The following is a 22,506-nucleotide window of genomic DNA, read 5'->3' as shown; positions in this document are numbered from 1 at the left end:
AAGATAGCATTTCGAATGAGCATGGAGAATATGAAGGGAATGAGAAAATAGGAACGTTTCTCCCCCCCATCCCCCGAAGTAGAGGGAGATCCAGTCCAGGTTTTGCATTCGACTTTGCCTCTGAATTTCGGCTGTGCAATGTGTAGCACGTTTCTCTCTCTCCCCTCCTTTCTCCTTCCCTCTTGCCTCCAAGTGTCTGTCTCCAGGATTTCTCTCTTCCTATTTCAGGAGGACTCCACAGGCTCCCTCAGGTTTTCCCTGGATCCCGTATATCCCCAACACATACCTCCACGCACACACATCCCCAAGAACGCCGCGCTCACACCGACACACGCGCACACTAGCGCTCGTCTGTCCATCTCCCTCGCGGGAGAGCCGGCGTGCATTCCTACCTTTGCTGCACACTCAGAAGAGCCGAGCTCGCAGCGCTCCAGGATTCTGCGGCTCGAAACTCGGATCACAGCTCTGAACCCCTATGGTGTTTTTTTTTTAAACATTTCTTTTCCTTCTTCTCTTGTTTTTATTGCACCATTTTCGATCTGAGGGGCTAGAGGAGCAAGGCAGCTGCTTTTCCGGCCAGCCCTGGTTGGCTTGCCATCCTCCATCTGGTTTATAAAAGTTTGCTGAGCGCAGTCCAGAGGGCTGCGCTGCTCGTCCCCTCGGCTGGCGGAAGGGGGTGACGCTGGGCAGCGGCAAGGAGCGCGCCGGTGGCTCTGGCGGGCTTTCGGCTTGAGGCGCAAGGTGAAGAGCGCACCGGCCCTGGGGTTTGCCGAGCTGGATTTGCATGTTGCACCATGCTTTCTTGGATCGGGGCTGTGATTCTTCCCCTCTCAGGGCTGCTGCTGTCCCTCCCTGCCAGGGCGGATGTGAAAGCTCGGAGCTGCGGCGAGGTCCGTCAGGCGTACGGTGCTAAGGGATTCAGCCTGGCGGACATCCCTTACCAGGAGATCGCAGGTAAGCGCGGGAGCCGGGGCAGGCTGCAAGATCACGGCGGCTGCACATCCCCTCGCCGCCCGGCGCCTTCCTTCTTTCCTCTAGTGCTAAGTTGTCGGTGTTCACTTTCTGCCAGGGCTCCCCCGGACGCCGCGTCTCGGCGGCGGGTAACGGATGCTACTGCGGCTTCTCCCGCTGGGGAAGGTGTGCGTCTCAGCTGCCTCATTGTGTGCACACGCGGGCCGCTCACTCCTTCCCTCCCTGTTCTCTCGCGCCTTTGCTCCTCCTTGGGTTTTGGTTTGGGTAGGGCAGGCAGGGGAGGATGGAACCCTCGGGGGCGGCCGCGGAGCTGGGCTCCCACCCTGTGCCTCTCGCTCGGGCAAACTTAGAAGAACTGCGGCCGCAGTTTGCCCAGCGCCACAGTCTGAGTGGCGCCTTCTTCACTCCCGCCCTCGCGCCGGCGGGGGCGATGGAGGGACTTGGAGGGCTCCTCTAGCCCCTCCACCATCTCCCTCTTCGGGAAGGTAGAGAGCGCGGCTCCCGGGCTGGGGTCTGGCGAGGCTGGGGAGCGGGTGTAGGGGGGTGTCGGGTGTTCTCCCGTCGGAACCCGGCTTTGGGATGTCTGTACTTCAGGGCTGGTTTGAGTAGTTCATGGGCTGTCTGTTTCAGATTTGGGGCGGGCTTTCCCTTCATGGTTCCTCAGTGCTTCCCCATTTGCGGTTGGTCACTTGTGGTTCAGGGGACGCTCCGGCCACCAGGCTCTGCTCCCCGTCCTGGGCGCGGCCTCGGCCGCCTGCCTTCTCTGCGTAGCAGAGGGAACTAACGAGGGTGCCCCACTTGGGTTTTCGGGTCGGCGGACCCGGTGTTCCCTGTGTGCTCGGAAACTAGCATTCCTCCAAGGAGAGCTGCAGAGCCCCCCACCGCTTTTCTCCGCGCGGCTGTGGGGATAGCACTTGGTCTCCAACAACTTGCGGAGCAGCCTGGGTGCATGTTTTCCGGTTCTTAGCTCCAGCCGAATCTGTGCTGCTCTGGGGCTCTGTGAATGAAACGTGTCGGCGAGAGATAATCCTTTGGCTGCGAGAGCGCCGAACTGAGGGAGGCAGAGGGAGACCAGGAGATGCTGTGAGGGCGCGGGCTGCTCAAATCGGGAAGCTGAAATCCTTAATGATCTCAGGTCGTCAAGTAAAAACACTGGATTTCCATCACCCTCTCTGTGTTTTGCCAAAGAATTGGTCGATGAATGAAAAGCATTTTTCAGATATCTTAAAACATCACAGTTTCGATATGGAGGGGAGTGTTACTTTATTGTGGTTGCTCTCCAAACTTTAGAAATGAGAGTTTTACTTACCCTGAAATTAACACATTTACATAAATTTAGGCATTGACGGAAAAATGAAGAAGCCCATACATCAGGCTAACAGTGCGGCGCATTATATAGAGGGAGCCTTTTTCAATTCAGAGCAGCCCAAGCCTCTGGTGAGTCAAAGGCTGAACCTGTAGTGAATCATCAGAAGGCTACTTTTCTAGCTGTCACTTGTCCCCACCCCACTTTTCTAGAACTCCTTAATTTGTTAATCAGTGAATGGAGAGTAACTGCCCTCACAGCTCCTTAAGTTTCTTAACTCTCCTTCCCCTTTGTCTACTGTTATTTCATTCTTTTTAATTAATTGATAAGGATCAACTTCGCTTTTTTTTTTCCTCCCCAAACCTCTGGAAATTCACCTTTTAAAGCTTATACTATGGATCACTTCTTCTAGGAACATTTTCTCCTCTAATCAGTCCTGTTTCTGACTGTATCTTTTAAACACACATATACTTCCCAACATGACTTCAGATAAGATATCTCAAAGAATAGTTAAATATTTTTAAATTGCTTCAGCGTTCTTTAGTGGATAATGGAACAGGCTGGGGACAACAATTCATTCTTCTCAAGATACAAATCTCAACACCAAAGTGAAGATTTTCAGTGTAAATAATTTCTGTAGCCATCCTTTACTTTGCTGAGAAAATTCCCTGTGGCCAATACAAATCCATCAGTAGAATTAAAAGAAAAAAAAATTTTTTTGCCTTTTTTCCCCACCCTTTTACAATTAGAGTGCTTCCTAATTATCTGAGAATTTCTAAAATGTATGCACTTTGGTTAAACTCCCGCATTCTTTCTAAGGCTAAGCACCCTGTTGACTTTGGCTTCAACCTGGTGTCCTTTGATACTGGGGGACATAATCCTGATTCAGGTCACTGTGGGGTCAGAGGCACATTTGATAGGAAAATAAATGAATAGAAAGATAACTGTGTTTTTAAGGATATACTTTTTTCAAAGTAAACTTTACTCAGTGCTACTTTTGCTGTTGAAATAATCACTTAGGAGATAAGTCCTGTTACTAAACGAACATATCCCCCCCTTCTTCTCCCTAGTTCCTGATGTTACATACCCTTACTTAGTTAGAATAGTAAAGAGTCTCTGTTGTGGTTATCGTTTCTTTAAACTCTATTTTATCCTTTGCCTAATTTGGACTTGTAATGGTTTGCTTGAGAAACAGCATATGCCATTAGTCTGCCAGGGAAAATAGATTTAAAAGAACTGCTAAGGTTTCAGATTCATGAGAGCTGTTCCTAATTGAAAGGCATTTGCAGGTAGCTAGTTGGGTAAAATAACCGAGAAGTAATAAAGTTTCATCAAGAAATTACTAAAGTTTTACTCAGAACTCACATATGTAAAATAGTGTTGCCCTTTTCCATTCTAGGATGTAGAGGGGTTCTTTAAACCCAACAGATGAGGGAATTTGATGGGTAATATATCGTTATACTTTCTGAGAGTGCTCTCTGAAGAGGAGGCCTTCAAGTGGCAGTTTGCACCATTTATTTCCACTCAGCACTGATTTTAAACCATCCCAGGCAGATCAGATAGATTCCATCTATCCTTGTTTGAAAGACCTCCAAAGGAATAGACTACTGAGCCCCTCTCAGCAATCATTTCTAATACTTTGTAATTCTTGTGATAAATAAATGTTTCTAGGTATCTACCCCAAAGCCTTCACACTGTGCTTGCTTATTTTCTCTTGTTCCATCTACTGGAAAGATAATAAGCAGTGGATCACCAGATTCTTTGTTAGGACACTTATTATGATCAAAGGTCATTGTGAAATATTTCAGCCTTTCCTTGAGGATCAGTCAACTCCATTCATTTTGGTGGCTCTAACCTTCTAAAGGGACTCCACAATCTGATAGAGCACATGCTTACATGCCTGGGCAATTCAGAAAATGTTTTATGCTTATTGTACCATTGTTTTATGCTTTTAACCTTGTTTGAATTATCACTTACAATACTTTGTAGCTGACTGGTTATTTACTGGCCTACCTGTTCCCTTTTTTCATTGCTCATCTATTGCAACTTTATTTAGCAATCTCACATATAGGGATTACTATGTTCTGAGAACCAACTTATTCTAAGCTGCTTTAACAACATTACCATGTTGAATCCTCCTAATGATTTAGTAAGTACTATCATTATCCCCATTTTATAGATGAGAAGACTGAGGGTCAGAGACACTAAAATAATTAACTTGCCAAGGATCATTCAGCTCCTAAGTGTTGAGGCTGGAATTCAATTCAAACCCAGGCACTCTGGCTCCAGAGTCCTTATGCCTTATGGTATTAAGCATTTAGCCTTTGTTGAATGAATGCATGCAAAATCAATTCTTTCCTAGATTAGAGGTTACCTGGAAGTTGGGTGAAGGGAGGGGAGTGGGAATTTACTGCTTCATGGTAAAGAATTTCTGTCTGTGATGAAAAAAGTCTTAATGAAATGTGGTGATGGGAGCACAACACTTTAAAAGTAATAGTAAGTAATGCTACTGAACTGTACACTTAAAAGTGGTTAAAATGTTAAATTTTTTATTGTTTCCCTTGCAAATATGTATATATTAATGTCTACATGTATTCCCTTGCATTTATTCATCTGAATTTCATTCTGTTTCCTTCTAACTTTTGCTCTTGCTCAAAATCACTCTGAATTTGGATTTTATGTTCTCGGGAATTGGTCACACTCCCTGTACCAATGTCCATGTATATATGCATTTTCCTGGTAATTTTATTGTATAGATAGAGTTATGTAAAATATACAGTCTAAAGTACATGTGTTTGCTTCTTTCCATATATGGAAAGAAACATGTCTACTGGAATACTGGGTTTGTCCAACAAAAGTTATTATAAGAAGTTGTCCATGGGGGTAGAAGGATGAAGGAAGTTAACGTCCACAGATTAGGAAAAAATGTATAATTAACTCTGTTCTTAGTATTTCCTTTGCCTTTTTTCTGTCTCAGGTATTTTGGGAGTTGGGCTACAGTTGGATAGTAAGAAGTTGGGCTACAGTTGGATAGTAAGAAAGCGTTAAACTCTTTCCTCTTTTCTTGATATCAAATTATCAGCTAATTTTCTTAAAATCTTAAGAAACTAATAAAGAATATACATTTATAGTTTACTGATGTATTAAACAATTCTTTTAGTCTTTTTTTCATTGGTTTCAAGTTTTAAAATATGTAATGCTTTAGTGTACTTGACCTTTGTCCAATAGGCCTTTCCTTTCTGTGGTGTTCTTCTCAGATAACCTGTCCTCCAGCTGATATCTGTCCCCCCCCCCCCCCCAGGCAAACCAACTTATTTAATACATTAGTCCTCAATGTAAATCTTTTTTCACATTAACATAAATGGAAAACAGTGTTTGGTAACTCTTACTCTTTTACAACCATATTCAATATCTTAGTTTATCTTAGTTTTGGATAAATTTTTAATTTCCATTCATCTGCCTCCTTCAAAGATTTCTGATTTCTTTGCCCTCTGTTTAGTTAGCTAGTGTCTTTAAAATCTTTGGAAGAACAGCGTGGAGTAAAAATGAGTTAGCTGAACTTCAAATGTTTTATGATGTGGCAAGTCACTAGATTTCTAAAAGAATTTCATTAACTCCAAGAATCAAAGCCATCTAAAGTCTGGGCTATTAGGCTTGCTACTTGTTAAACTCTTGATTTGGGAATTAATTACAGTGTGATCCTTGCAAACAGAGTTATCTTAGCTGATTTAATTAGAGGATAACATGTTATCATTGGGAACAAGAGTTCATTTGAGTTGAATGATATACATTTTACGTAAAACTCACAACTTTGTTACTGCACTATTTTTAATAGCTTGCAAGTAAAAATGTATGGCACTGTCAAAAGTGATTTAAAATGTACAGCATTATGTTCTTTAAAATGTTATACTTTAAACATTGCTCCATAATTTATACAAGAGGATGACTTAATTTCTTTTATGATTATGTCATGAACACTTATAAGATCAAATTATTAAGTCATTTTGAACGAAACTGACCTACCAGTCACTAAATTTGTATAGAAATATAAGTTTAGGGTAAAAATTACAGTAAATAATTTTAACAGCTTAATCTTAATTTATATCACATTCAAGCACATGAAAGTGACATTGTAAGACTGTCTTTTCCCTTAATTCACATCTTCTCTCCAAAGACTTCTAGCAAGTCCAGTTAGATGATTTCAAATTGTCTTGTTAGTGTAAAGGGAAAATGTAATGTTCTTTTAAACTTGGTGCTTATATCTCTTTACAGACCAAGTTCTGCTCTGTTGAATTCTTTAAGTGGCATGTAATTTGACTTCAAATAGTTCACTAGATTTCACTAGTATTACTCAGTTTTCAGTGATTTACATGATATCATTTGAAAGTGTAATTGATTCCTGGGATGGTATATTTATAAATAACAGGTTTCATAGGAGAAAGGCTTAGATAAAGATTTCAAATTCATAATAACCCTGGATGAAAAATATTTTCTAAGCAAATAAACCAGTTAGTAACAAAGAAGAATTGAAATTTAATTCCCTATTTACATTTTATTCTTGTTACTGATTATTTTTATAACCTTTTCTCCCTTTTTGGAATTTTTAAAATTCATCTAGTAAGTATTTATTGTGTACCTAGTATGTGTAAATCATTGTGCCAAGTGCTGGATATAGAGTCCCATGGAATTGAATCCCAGAGGTGAAGCAGAAATTAAGTGCACCATTTGCAGTTAATTAATTATGGCTGAGATAAGTGCATGAGACTAGGGGTAACTGGTACTATGAAAGCATTTAATAGGAGGCTTTGAAATAACCAGAGTCTTGGAAATGCTTCCTTGAGGAGGAGCGATGGGATCTGAAGCATAAGTATAAAGTAGGTAAAGGAATGGGGGAGTGGAGGGTGCACACATTGCCTGTATTGTGAAAAGGCTCAGGAAGAAGAGTTCAAGAAGGGAAGGGAAAATGGCCAATGAGAAGGAATAGAGATATGATGGAGATTAGAGAAGAAGGGCTGTCAGCCAGGGTCTTCTTTGGCCTTTAACCTTAAGCATTCAGGTATAGTTGATGAAGTCATTCTTCAGGTTTGGGCATGGTTTTGAGTTGTTACTTTGGTTGCTCTGTAGGGAAGGAATTGGAGGGGATCCAACCCAGAAATAGTAAGACAAGGAGATGGTAGCTCTTAACTTGAGTGAAGACAGGAAATGGAAAGGCAAAGAAGGATTCAAAAAATATTTAGGAGGTAAAATCAACACTGCCAGAAGATCATTAATCAACCAAAAATTATTTATTGAGCATCTACTATGTGATTAAAAATGGATAGGGGCTGGAGTGTGTATGTGTATGTGTGAAGTGAGGAAGGGATGAAAGAGATATTGGGGTGGGAGGAGATTATAAAAGAGAAGCAAGTGTCCCAGAAATGTAAATTGAATTACCAAGGTCACGTAAATATTTTGACCTAGCTTTTGTGTGCTTTTTAGTGGAGACAAAACTCAACATCATGAAACCAGTTGAGAACTGTTAAGAACATTAAGAACAGTGTGGTTGAGCAAAAGGGATTTCACAAATAGGGTGAAATAAATTAACCCCAAGAAGGTGTAGAATTATTAAAATGTTTGGAATCGGCTATGTCCTTTTTGAATTTAAGTCATAGTTATTGTTTTGTTGCTGTTGTTTTTGTGCTGTGGTGGAGTAAAAATAAAAGTCTCAAAATTTTCAACAAGATGAAGAATTAATTACATTATACCTTCATGTGACCAAGCAATCTCTACCTACCACCCCCAATTACTTAAACAATGCTGGTCTATGGTTCATGTATCAAATATCACTACTGAATGATAGGAATCAGATAATAAAGAGGCTTATTTTACTTTACTGAAAGGAGGAGGTGAAATAGAATTGGGACCTTGAAGGGTGGGTAGTGTTTGAGTAAGGGCTGTGAAAAAGAAAGCATTCAGGTTGGAGTTAAAAGCATGAACAAAATAGTGCGTGTGGAGGACAGTACCAAAAGGGACCTGTTTTCAACCTGTGAGAAAAAATATTGAACAGGTAGGGTGGGGTTAGATTTTTGCAGGACCTTAAAAATCCTAGATTTTATATGGCAGGAAGTAAGTCATCATCCTAGGTTCTTGGCAGTGAAATGACATGATGAAAGTATTGTTTGAGATTGGCCAAGCACTACAAGCTGGATAGATCAGAAAGGAGATCATTAAAAGTTACTGGGGAGGGAGGGGAGAACAGACAGTAGGTCTGTTTTAGTTATTAAGGTATGAGATGATGAGGCCCCAAGGATGTGAGAGGAGAGAAGGGTTGAGTTTGAAGCAATATGTACAGAGGCAACGATAAGGTCATCAGAGAAGGAAGAGTCAATTTAGAAACAAACCCACACAAAACACAAAAAACTTAATTTGACTTTAAATAGTCAAATTTAATAGACTTTAAATTTAACAAACTTTAATTTTAGAAGTTCTAATAAAAGAATTTAAAGAAGAAAAGCTGTTGAAACTCTTTTCTGAAATAATCTGAGTCAGTTTAGTTACTTTTGGCAGCAGGTCATGGAGAATCCTGACTCAACTGTCTTACACAATATGGGAAAACCATTTTTTTACATAATAAGAATTCCTAATAGAAGGCAGTTCTAGGAATGAGAGATCAGTAAGTTAACGGTATCATCAAGGTCCCTGGTTTACTCTTTCTGGTCTTCTATCCTCTGTTTACCAGCTCTGGTTCATTATGAATGCAAGATGGCTTCTAGAACACCATGCATGAGTCAGAGCTATATGACACTGCCCAGAGGCACAAAAATGGGCCGTTTCTTTCCAGTGTATGTCTTCATTGATGAAGCAGACCACCCTCAAATGTCCCCCAGCAGATTTCCCCACCCTTCTCATACCAGAATTGCTTCACATGCCCACACTTGGCACCAGAAAAGGGAAACGGACACTATGGTCATTGGCCTGGATGGTTATCTCCTTATAAAGGGGCTGAAGTCCATCTCCCCTCAAGTATTTGGCTGCTGAATTGCTTGGCTTAATCTTTCACAATCTAAATAAGAATCCTAAGGAACTGATGGGTAAGGGAGGGTTTCAGAGGAGATATCTGGACAGCTGGATTAATTAGGTGTTTGGCATACTTGCTTTAGTCCAGTAGTTTCCAACACTAGCCAGTGGTATACTGATAAATCTTTAACAGTCAGTTCACTGGTGCAGGGCTGGCCCTGATTTGTAGCTTTTGCCAAGTTCTGTGGTGTAGATATTTCCACTATGGCCGGTTTCAAGCTGCCAAAGTTTTAACAACCAGTTTGCAAATTCCTGAAATTTTGACAGTCGGATCATGTGAGTTGGAAAGAGCCAGGGCCGTCCTGAGTGGTACGGTTAAAAAAATATCTCTACTTGAGCTCCATCCCCAGATATTCTGATTTAATTGGTCTGGGGAGGGCCACTGCTCTTTCTTATTTTCTTTTTCTTTTTCTTTTAATTTCCTGAAGTAATTTTGGTGTGCAGCCAGAAATGAGAAGCAGTGATCTAAAATCATATTGTGGATCAGAATCATGGGAGAGCTTGTCATGGGAGAGCTTGTCAAACACAGATTCACAGGGTCCCATCCCCGGGGGCTCTGATTCAGTAGACCAGGTGTGAGGCCCGAGAATTTGCGTTTCTAACCAGTTCCCAGGTGCTGCTGGTGCAGCTGTCAGGAAGCACACTTTGGAAATCACTGATCTTAGAACATGCATTTTGAGGATTCCACAGGGTCCTCTGATTGTTTTCTCCTCAGTGTCATTCAGGTGTGGTTTTAAATGTGGATTTCTGTCAGGGCAGATGATCAGATCTTGGGCAATGGTTCTTGTGTTTTTCACCTCCGTCTTGGGTAAGAATTTCCACTCATGCAGTGTGTTTTATTGCTCCAAATCTCGGTCCTCACTTCCCCAGCCATCTTTCGAATGTTTACATTGGACATATGGGGAGCAAGTGAGATTGTGGATCAGGGTGATCCATAGCTACTTGTCCCGGGCCGAACCCACCTGCCAATGGTACATCTTCATGAGTAGGAGACAACCTTAATGGTTTTAAAGGGGAAATTGGAAAAGGCTTTTTAGATTTCTTTCACTATAGGATCCCGATTATTCTTTGCTAATATGGGATGCTTTCTGTGGGAGCATATGACTCTTATTTATGTGCTTATTTGTGCTTTTTAGGAGATTTCTGGTCAAGAGTAATTCCACTACTACTCTTTTTTAGGCAGTTTTTTCCACACCAGTCTCCCAGGTGCAGATCTAGCCAAGAGACTACTTTTGGACTGGTTATCCTTCATTTTATGCACATTTAATTAAAGCTATACTGTAGTATATTCTGGGCATGGCACTCCTGTGTTCCGTATGCATTATCAGCTACTGTGTTTGCTCCTTATTATAGTTCTTAGATTTCTTCAGAAGTCGGCTTCCTCCTTCTGTGCCCCCAGGACTGTGGAGATTATCAGTGGCCAGTGCTCCTCAGCTGAGTTTCCTAAAGCCAGAGACAGGTATTATCTCTGAAGGTTATGATGAAGTTGCAGCAACTACTTCCTTTGTAAAGAAAACACTTTGAAATCTTATTGTAAAAAGATGAATAACCCAGTTATTATTTTTTAATGAGTCAGAATAGCTCAAAGTCAATAGCGCTTGTGAAATGAACTTGAAAAAAGCCACCATACATCCAGTATAAATATTTTTCAATGATGGAGCTTAATTTTTTCTTGAAAAAATAAGAAAGTATTGTCTTAAAGCTGCTTTCTTATCTTGCCTTTTTAAAAAAACAAACAAACAAGAAAAAACTAAATTCCAACACCTTGGAGATTTTTTTATAAAACAAATTACTACCCTCTCTTTTTTTTTAACAGGAAAGTTGCAAATATAATATAAAAATAATGAAGAGAAATCCAATATACGCCCTACCCAGATTCCCAGATTCACCAACTTTTAACTATGTCATTCTATCTATTTATTTATTGACTGGGAGTTTTTAAAACTTAAAAAAATTTTAAATTTAAGATCACTGATAATTTTTTTTTTTTTTAACAGCAAAGGATTTAACAAATATAATTGAAGAGTTAAACTTATCTTTGACATTTGGAAATTAGGAGTTTGTAATTCTAAAATATTAGCACTCTGAAAATGCAGAATTCCTGGGCATTTCCTAAGCGATCTATGACAGCGTATTCTCTGGGTACATATTTGCAGGGAACTTGGAAACATAGTTTAAGTTACTTCTACATATCAAGTGCTAGTATGTGAAAGTCTTTTATTGTGCTCTTACTCCTCATTTGATTATGTGGTATCTTATTCAATACTCTTTCACAGACTTGGGGGTATTCAGAAAACAGGAGGTCAAGTGCTATGCTTGCAGCTTTGGCCATTCTTTTTATATGACTGCGATAAAGAATACATTCATTTCACTTATATTACCACATGGCTCTCATAAAAGGTCAGTTCCAGTTGAATGTAAAATAGCTTGCAAATGGCAAATGTGATTTCATCAACAACAAGATTATTATGGATAATCTCTTTTCAATTACCACCTTCTACTCTTTAAAAAATTATGCCTTAGAGATCTCGTAGAATCACAGAGAGATCTTCGTGATTTATTTTGTACAGTAGACAAAAATTGTAGAAGCCCACATTTTTCTGTTTTAGTCAACAAACATGTATGGAGTAATCACATAAAAATTCTATTTAAACAATAAGGTTCATCAAATACAGCAGAAAAGCTGACATTATACTGTTTTTCTTCTTGTTATTATATTCATATAACAAATTAGATTTGGAATCAATTTCTCAGCCTGGGTTATTGATATAAAGACAAACAGTTTAATATTTTAAGAAGTTACATGCATAAATGTAAGCCAGTATAATTTAAGAGTGCAATTTATTTTTACCCAGAACATGCTTGGCAGATTATACAAAGGTTTTCAGTTTAACAAAGGGTTGAGTAAATATAGAAATATAAGTTATAATGATCTTAATTCTATGTGGTAACCAAGACTGCACTTTATAACTGCAAAAATGATTTCCTATAACTGAAAAACTAACACATTTTCAAATGATTTTAACCTTTCTAACCATTAGTTTATACAGTACAACTCTCAACAAAACCATCGTTATTCCTCTGAAATATTTGTTTTCATAAGTATATCCTTGTGCTTTAAAAAAAAATGCTTAAAAATCCTCTATATTTTGAAAGGTTTTGAAACAGTGTCATTTGGGAGAAAATGAGCCTCTCTCACAATTACTATAATCAGGAAAAATAGAAAGATGGAATACAAATAAGCAAGAAAAGCCTTTTCCCAGTTCAGCGTTTCCTAATTCATTCAGGGTGACAATTCAGATTTTAACCTAATTAAGCATTGGAGAGAACCAGTGTCCTGAGAGATAAACCTGAAGGCTCCTGGAAGTGCCATGCTGCTAACTGCCACGGGGCACTGCTGGGGAGCCGCTGTCTGGGGCTTCTGGAAGGTGCCGTAAATGCCCAGAAGGAGGCTCTGCTGTGCAGTACCAGCCAGTAGGTGAACCACCTTAAAGCCGCATTTCTGCCTGGTTACTGTGGAATTGATTTTCACGGCTCATGACAGAAGCTGTTTTCAGCCCATGAAAAGGAAGTGGCTGGGGCTGATACTCCTAGCACAAACAGCAAATTGCTCCATAGCTTTCATAGCATTCGAGGTCTGTTACCTTAAGGTTCTAATGGCCTTTTAACAGTGTTTCCAGCTGAGCAGCAGATGTAGAGGATACTGAACATTGAAAGCACTGTACTTTTTTTTTCCCCTCCCTGAAAGAATCATTTTTTTACAGACATTGTGCTAACACCGTATTCTCGGACCTGCTCAGTGGCATGCTAGGTTTGAAAAACTGAAGCATATCTTCTCAGATAAATGTAAAGTATTGCTAATGCTAGAGATCTGTCACCTTATGATGGTGTGTCCTGGATTACCACCCATCAGAAACTGTGATCATTGAGGATGGATTTTCACCATGGGGAGTGGCCACATTTTGTAATCAAATTGGGGAAAAAATAATTGTGTGGGATCCCGTGATTCCATGGGAAGCCTCTAAAACACCTCGAACTTCAAGTCAATTCATTTTAATTCTAAAAATTACAGTATATTTCAGAAAATAATACCTTTACCTTTTAAAACCATATTCAGTCTATCTTTGGTTTCTCTTTCTGTGTTTTTGAGGGCCGGTTTTGTCCTTCTGTTGGCTACAGCTGTGAAATGTTTGTTAAATGGGCAGGTATGCCTGCTGCCTGTGCAATGAGCTGGAAGGTCTTTAAACCAAGATTTGGACGGTTGAAGAAGGTTGGTATTTCAGTCTAGTGGACTCTTGGGGAAAGGTTAAACATAACTGAAGAACATTTGTTGAATTAGGTGTTTTTCCATTTAAAAAAATTAGAGTAATAATAAGTCTTTTGATTTCACTTACATAACAGCAATGCTTCCTATTTCAACTTTCCAGTGGTAACTAGAGGAGGTAAGAGAAAAACAGCCATGCAAATGAGTCATCATTCCTCACTCCAGGAACTAGGCTGTTTTACAAGTTTTTGGAAGGACCTTTAGGAAGTATGTCAACTGCTACCAAATTTTTTTTTTTTTTTTTCTGTAAAGTCCAAATTGTACACATTGCAAATCCTGAGGGAAAAGGTATTCTGTTTCCTCTCCCCACTCCTTGTCTTGTTCTTTCCCCTCTCTTTCTCTATTCCTCTTCTCTTACATACATAATCTGGTTTTCTGTGGGATCTCGCATTTGATGGCTGTTCTGGTTTGCTAATGTTGCCGTTATGCAAAACACCAAAAATGGATTGGCTTTTATAAAGGGGGTTTATTTGGTTACAAATTAACAGTTCTAAGGTCATGAAAGTGTCTAAACTAAGGCATCAACAAGAGGATACCTTCACTGAAGAACTGCCGACTGCGTCCGGAACACCTTGTCAGCAGGATAGGCACATGGCTGGTGTCTGCTCGTCCCAGGTTGTGTTTCAGCTCCTTTCTCAGCTCCTGTGCATCCTTAGCTTAGCATCTCCAGACATTCTTCTGTCCACAACTCCAAGCATCTCTGAGCATTTGTGTCAACTCCCAAGTGTCTCTCCAAAAGTCTCTCTGAGCTGCTTTGAGCTCCTTCTGTCTGCAAGCTCTCTTCTAGGACTCCAGTGGTTTATTTAAGACCCACCCTGAATAGGCATGGTCAAATCTCCATGGAAACATTCAGTCAAGAGGTCACACCCTAATCAAAAAGATTAGTAAATATGCACCCACAAGATTTCATTAAAGAATATGGCTTTTTGGGGGGACATAATATATCCAAACTGGCAAAATGAGTAACAAGGAAAAATTTTCGTCTGATCTAATTTAAAATTTATTCTGACCAATTTAGCCTTTCTAGGTAATGATTAATCCTTTGGGACACCTACTCTAAAGCAGTAGTTAAGCAAAGGCTGGGTTTGATTTCTGTTTTTACTAGTTAGCGTTTGCTTAATTTTTTTGTGCCTCAGTTTTTTCATTTGTAAACAGGAATAGTAACTGTCTCTACTTCTCATCATTATTAACGTGTTAAATGAGTTAGCCTTTATAAAGCTCTTAGAATAGTGCCTGGCACATAATGAAGACTATACAAATATTTGCCAAATAATTAAGAATAAAAAAGCCAATTAATGTCTTAGGAGTAGAAGAGTGACATGGGAATGAAGGGAAGGGCAAAAGTGAGAGTACTTGGGTGCCCATGTCTCTGGGTTCCTCTGGCTTGTACAGCTGATATCTAGGGTGGATGTAATTTGTGTCCAGTTTCTTTCAGTTTGGAAGGACCAGGTAGTCCTCCTTCCTGGAGTGTTCGCCCTTACATTGGCCTTGCTGGCCCTCTGGGTCTCCTGAGTCACCGGCTTGTTGTTCACCGGGCCCCTAGCCCACCCTGTTCACCAAATACAGTGGGACCACGGCAAGCCTTCTGGTTTGCAACCCGGGAGGACTCCAGCGACTACTGGGCCAGACCTTTGTCATGAAGGTGTGGAATGTAGCCTCACTGTGAGCACTCTGTGTCTCCCAAATTTACTCTTAGGTTGGTGCCAGGTAGCTAACCTGGCAATCACTTCACAGAGTCTTCAACAGAAATCCCTCTTCCTTTTTGGAATCAAAGCTCAGAGAGGAGAAACTGGGAAACTTGACAAACCATTACCCTCCTTTCACCTCCCTTCTTTCCACAGATCCCTTGGGTGAGAGTGGGGTTGCACCTTTTTTCTTCCTGGCTGGACCTCAAGCCCTTCAGGAAGGTTTTTAAGATTTTTGTCTCCTGAAGAGATTAAGTGTAGGCACTCATTCCCTTGAACGAAGAAGCCTGTGAAAAAGCAATGATTTAAGGAGCAAACAAAATTGTATTACTTTAGCATATGCAAATATTATTCCCATTACAGAAGCAATTTGAAAAATCCAGAAGAATCTCTCAAACAGCAAGTAAACTGGAAATTACATGTATTCTGTATTTATTTACATAGAGATCCTTGGGCTTCCTGGCAGGTGATACCGTGTAGAAGCAAAAAGACGATTCCTTGTTTTGTGCTTACTAACTGGTTATTCTTATTTTGTGTTTTCTCGCCTCTTTGAATCCCAGTTTCCTTAGCTATATAAAAGGGAGATAATTTTGCCTGGTTCATCATTCTGTGAGGATTAAATGGCATAATGCATGTGGAGATTCATGGTAAATTTTTAGTCACTTTCCCCAATTCCCTCCTGACATGTATCCACATGAGAAGTCCTTTCTTCTTCAGAAGGGGAGACACAAAGCCTAGTAGACAGTAATCTCACTCTAAGAGTTAGTCATTTTTAGTTCCCTTTTATTATGAGCCTTTAAGAAGCTCTAACAGAATACTAAAGGGTGATCTTGAAATGCTGTTCAATTCCAAACACCAAATCTTTTTATGCATTTACTTTTTCTTCTTTTTGGTCTTCTACTGGAAATGACTGAAACTTCTCTCATGCCATTCTCACGGGTTTCCTTGTGCTTACTATCAGCAGAATAATCCACTCAGGACATGGATGGCTTTAGTTATATTAGTTTGCTTAAACCAGTGGCTCACAGACTTGGCCATGCATTAGAATCACTGGGGGGGCTTACTCAGATACCTGCTGCTGTACCCCCATCTCCACGCCCTTGGAGTCTCTGACTCAAAGTATGGGATGGGGCCTGAGAATTTTCCATTTCTAACATGTATCTAGGCAATGCCGATGTTTTGTTCCCTGGAGCACACTTTGGGAACCACAGGCTTTAAATTTAATCTTTGAACTGCTGATGGTTCACTCACTTAGTTTCCCAGTGGGTTGAGGGTAAATTTCAGACATCTTGGTTTGACATTCAAGAGCTCAACTATTTTAATAATTACTTCCAGTGGCTGTTGCTTTAGAAATTTCTGTCTGATAAAAACTTTTTCATCAAACTTACTTTTCTCTCTGTGTCTCATTTCATTTGCTCACACTTGTGACAATACTTGATCTATCCTCCCCACTTTTCTCCAAGTAAAATCTTAATCAGTCAGATTCCCCTTCATGAATTTGTCCTAGGCGATCCTGCTCTGATTCACCTTCTTTGCCAAGCTTTAGTGTCTGTTCTTCCTTCTGATGACTCATATTTTCTTGTGTCTTTTAAAATGAGGCACTTAGGTTTTGGTTTTCAAATTTTCCTGTTAGGTATCTGAAGGTGTTTTAATACATAGTTGGATTCCCTAAAGCACTGAACTTGAGCTTAGTGGGTCTTAATAAGTATTTGACTACTGCTTGATTGCAAATATTAAGAGACTGGTTTCAGCTAGACCTTCCAGACATCTCTCAATAAGGTCAAAATTAAGTGACTCTCAGGGGTATAAATCTCCCTGGCAACCTGGGACTAGACTTCTGGGGATAAGTCTGGCCCTGGCATTTAAATTCTTATTTTTATTCTTTTTTTTTTTTTTTTTATTAAATTCAGTTTTATTGAAATACATTCACACACCATACAATCATCCATGGTATACAATCCACTGTTCACAGTATGATAACATAGTTATGCGTTCATCACCACAATCTATCTCTGAACATTTTCCTTACATCAGAAAGAACCAGAACAAAAATAAAAAAATAAAAGTGAAAAAAGAACACCCCAATCATCCCCCCCATCCCACCCCATTTGTCCTTTAGTTTTTATCCCCGTTTTTCTACTCATCCATACACTAGATAAAGGGGGTGTGATCCACAAGCTCTTCACAATCACACTGTCACCCCTTGTAATCTACATTATTATATAATTTTCTTCAGGAGTCCAGACTTCTGGGTTGGAGTTTGGAAGTTTTAGATATTTGCTTCTAGCTATTCTAATACATTAAAACCTAAGACGTGTTATCTATATAGTGCAAAAGGATGTCCACCAGAGTGACCTCTCGACTCCATTTGAAATCTCTCAGCCATTGAAACTATTTCGTCTCATTTTGCATCCCCCTTTTGGTCAAGAAGATACTCTCAGTCCCATGATGCTGGGTTCACATTCATCCCTGGGAGTCATATTCTGCATTGCCAGGGAGATTTACATCCCTGGGAGCCGGGTCCCACATAGCGGGGAGGGCAGCGAGTTCACCTGTCAAGATGGCTCAATTAGAGAGAGAGAGGGCCACATCTGAGCAACAAAGAGGTACTCAGGGGGAGACTCTTAGGCACAATTATATGCAAGTTTAGCCTCTCCTTTGCAGTAATGAGCTTCATAAGGGCATGTCCCATGATTGAGGGCTCAGCACATCAAACCGCCAGTCCCAATGTTTGTGACAACATCAACACCAGTTCAGGTGAGGAAATCCAACACATCCGCACCTTCCCCCAGATCCTCGGGGCTGGAGAGGGGGAGGCTGTAAATATATTTTTTATTATCTGCCCAAATTACTCTGGGATGCGTCACTATTTCACTCCAGCCTATACTAACCTGCCGTATCTCTTAATAAATTACTCTTAATTTTATTTTTATTTTTTTGGAGTAATGAAAATGTTCAAAAATTGTGGTGATGAATGCATAACTATCTGATGAGACTATGAACCACTGAGTGTACACTTTGGATGGTTATCTGATATGTGAATATATCTCAATAAAATTACATTATAAATTAAATGGTATAATATAAAGATACCTCTTTTTTCCTTGAAAAACTAAATTAGATCAAGCTACTGGAAACTGATTTGTAAAAGGATAGATCACTAGTATTTATTTTGTGGAACATGCTTTTTGTTGCTTTCATTTTATTTTAAAGCATAACATTTCTCTGAATGAAATACAACTATAAAGGTATATGTCTATCAAAATGTTTTTTTTTTGGAAACGCAGCATATTTTAGTTATCCGTGACAGCAATTTTCAAATACTTGAAAAGATTAGAGAAGTTAAATGTAAAGAGTACTTTAAATTGCAGTGACATTTCCTGGAGATAAAGAAGTTGATTGAGAGGAAAGTTAGTTTAAAAAGTCAGGCTAGGGATAAACTATCAAATTGTGCTGCCTTTGGAATGATCTATTTATGATGGCGGTTTTGAGTAATAAACTGTGCAGCTGGAATGTACATAGGATCCATTCATAATTTTGTGAATTCCATCTTAAGCGGTTACCTACTAAGGACCTCTTATTTATATCAGTTCAGGTTGGTAAAAATTTACTTTTAATTGCTTATTAAACCAACAGCACATAGGTTTCCTGCCCTTGAGGTATACAGTGAGTAGTGAAGATGGACTTATTAACTGGGTAATTTCAGTATGATATGGAGAGAAGGGAGTGATTAAAGCTCTGGGAGCCTGGAAGTGGGCAGGTAAAAGTAACCCATTGCAGAGGGACGGAGGGCAAGAGGGGAAAGACATTTGAATCAGGGATTCTGAAGTGCCTTTTTTCTTCCAGTAGAGTAATTTATTTCTTATATAGTATTAATTGAATCCTGATTACATAATAAATATGGAAAGTTAAATTTCTCTGTTAAATAGAAGATCCCTATGAACTCCCTAAAAAATGGGCAGCTCTGGTTTTTTTTAGTCCCCATAGTTTTAATGCAATTTCTAGAGAAATATTATGAAAATAACCACATTTATCATATATGATTAGCCCTGCTAAAGATGTACAGGGATTCCTTTAGTGATAATTAACATGTGATTATGCTGTATATTTTTAAAATTCATAGACAGCATAGCTATCTTCTTTAAGCATGTATTATATCTGTAAATAGTCATATAAAGATTTTGATAATCAAAGGTGACACTAACGGTGTGGTTGTTTTTGTATAGCTGGCTAAACAGGACGATTCATATTGTGAATTTCTTTTCTACCTTTCTTAAGTAGATAGAGCCATAAGTGTTTCCAGCTGAAAAAAAGGTGAAAACAAGTTGGCTTTTTTTGGTGCCCTTAGTGATCTGACTTGATTTGGTTTTTAGTTTCTATGTTTCCTATCATGTTTAAAACTGTGAACATTTAAACTCTTGTGCTTTTTGCACACTTTGCATATGAAGATGTTTTAAGCAAGTTCTGGAATCATAAAAAATAGAGAATGCCCAGATGATAACCAACAGAAAAATTCCTGCTTTAAATAAGAGCTTCCATTCTCATTTGGATAACAAAATGTTCTCTCTTAAAAGTAACAGCCGCAAAAAAAGCAGGAAGGCAGAACACACTAATCTAAGTTGTACAATATGTTTTGGTGGCTCAACAGAGATTTAGCTGTTTCTGAGCAGAAAATCAAAATCTAATTTTAAAATGAAGGTATTTAAAAGTGAGGCACAAGGGAGCCTTATTTATGGAGCTGGTGAGAAGCCAGGATGTGTTCACTTTACCTGCTGCTCTTACTGTTGGCTCTGCCTTCTAGTCTCTGCATCAGCAGTGGGAGGGGATAAATGAAGACCCAGAACGAGAGTCAAATGCATTAAGAAGAAAACACTTGTCTTTAAAATGTAATAGTTGATGAAGTAAGAGAACTCCAGAAACAATTTTAAAACAAAACCCCATTTTCTGTTTTTCTTATAGCTGATCTGTGCTAAAGCTATACAAAAGCTATACTAAAACTGATCTGTATTAATATTTCTTTAAACAAGTTTTAAAGTTCTTTTTTTTTTTTTTAATGGAGTTAAAGCTCTGAACTTCTGTGTTTCTTTAGGTGTCATACATATTGATTCTTGAGATACATGGAACTTTTCCTAACAGAATAGTTGTAGCATAGAAGGTGCTGTTTCTTTTCTAAATCTTACATGTGATGTCTGAATGAAAGACTTAAGATATAACATTTTGTTGAAAACACTGAACATTTAGTCTTGGGACCCTGATTCTCAGACAGTAGACCTATTTCCTTACCTGAAAAATACAAGACCTGTATACAGTATATACTTTTTGAGGGGGGGAGGGGAGTATAATATTTTGTGAGTTCATTACTCACCAGAATAAAAAATAACAGTGAAATTTTAAGGGTTAATGCATGAAGCCTGATTTGCTAAAGTATTCATTTCAGTCATGGTAGACATATTAATTTAGTTTTTTCATCTCTAAAAGGAAGTTTCTCTTTCACTTGGAAAAATGAGACAACAATAATGATGCTATGATTTGAAGGTGCTTTCCTAAAGGTCAAGATAGCTCATCAAATTTGTTCCTAATAAGGAAAACATTTAGAAGGCATAACTCCCTCTTTCTTAATCACCCATAATATTTTATTTAAATATCTCTTGGGGGCAATAATCACTTTTTAACTTGTATAACATATATATATATGAAATGTAACTGTCCAATATATTTGATTTGTGTCCCATTCATCTGTAAGCTCCTGGAAGGCAAGATCATGTCTGATTCATCTTTGCATGTTCCTTCTTAGTACTTGGCACAGATAAAGAATTCAGTACATATATATTGAATGTACCAAATAGTGACAATGTCCCAGGCTTTCATTCCTTTCCTAGAAAAGTATCTCTAGGTAGATGTTGAACAACTAACTCATGTAGATTCTCTGTCATGAAAAATATTCTTTATACTATTGGGCATTTTCTGGCTTTCAGTCACTTTTCACATTTTTATTGAGCACAAGTGACGTCAGAGCTCCTGGCCCATAATGAGCTTACAGTCTAGGAGGAGGCCAGTCAGTACACAGTACAAGGTGTCATGTAAGTTATTTCCTATTGAGACTGATATCTGTGTATTTCTGACTCTGTCATTTAGTTATTTGGAGGATAAAATATGTACTTAAAGCAGGTTCAGCAAAATATTATCCATTATTGTCCCTACCCTAATTTTTAGGAGGATAGAGAACATCCTTGTATGTAACCTACAAACTTGTTTCTGAAAAATTCTGGAAAGATAAATGTTATAAAACCGTTTCTTTTATAGTGAGTGGAATGGTCTTATTCTCCTGATCTTTTTGAAAAGATGAAGTAAATTCACTATTCTCTCTTCTCTTGCTATAGCAAAAGTATCAAACAGTTGACCTTTCCACATAGTTAAAGGTTGCCTTTTAATGAAATGAAGCTGAATGAAGAAAAACTGGAAATTGTGGTGGGATTGTTAAAAGTGGGGTACATGTTACTAAACTGAATACATAATATGTAATAATATATAATATTTATTGAGCTCTTTCTTTGTCCCATGCACTGTTTAAACTCTTGTAATATCTAATGCAGTCTTCACAATATCCTTTCAATGTATAAGTATTCGCATCTTACAGATGAGGAAAGTGAGAGAGTATAGGTAACTTGCCCAAAGCCACATGCAGTTAAGTACTTGAGCCGGAAATATTCCAAAGCCCATGTTCTTAACCACTATGTGAATGATATGATTTTAGTTTTCAAATAGTCAAATTAACTTTTTCTAGAAATAAAATAATTTTCTCAAATTATTGGGCTATGTGCTTTTTAATGCAGTTCTTCCCAAACATTGCTTTCCCAGTCACTTTTGCATTTGGGGTGTGGGAACCGACCTAGACTTGGTCATTGAGATGTAACCATCCTGGTCTTTGTACCCAGAGGTTGTGACACAAAGCAGCAGGGGCAATGGATAATTCAGTCTGGAGGTTAGCAGGGGCTAGCTCACTCTTCCAGCAATGATGTCAAGTGTCCAGCGCTGCAGGTGGTGGTGATGGGATTCTCCATGTCACAAAGTGCTGACTGGCTCCAGCAATGCCCTCTATAGGGGACCTTTGTGGTTTCGTATTGGCTGTGATCCAGGCTGATGCCTCACTTGTTCCTAGTTTT

General features: G+C 39.1%; 1 protein-coding gene across 1 annotated transcript in view; it reads left to right on the top strand.

Annotated features, from left to right (window-relative positions):
• Window positions 1–248: 248 nt before the first annotated feature.
• The window catches only part of GPC6 (glypican 6), a 1,192,747-nt gene continuing 1,170,489 nt past the window's right edge, over window positions 249–22,506 (top strand). The window contains exon 1 of the mRNA XM_037799716.1: window positions 249–954. Coding sequence (XP_037655644.1) covers window positions 795–954 — 160 coding nt within the window. The 5' untranslated portion in view covers window positions 249–794. The remainder of the gene's footprint in view (window positions 955–22,506) is intronic.

The sequence above is a fragment of the Choloepus didactylus genome, chromosome 12 (genome assembly GCF_015220235.1).
Source record: "Choloepus didactylus isolate mChoDid1 chromosome 12, mChoDid1.pri, whole genome shotgun sequence".
Lineage (NCBI taxonomy): Eukaryota > Metazoa > Chordata > Mammalia > Pilosa > Megalonychidae > Choloepus > Choloepus didactylus.
Note: the sequence above shows the minus strand (reverse complement) of the source record. Positions and strands in the feature narration are given on the sequence as shown.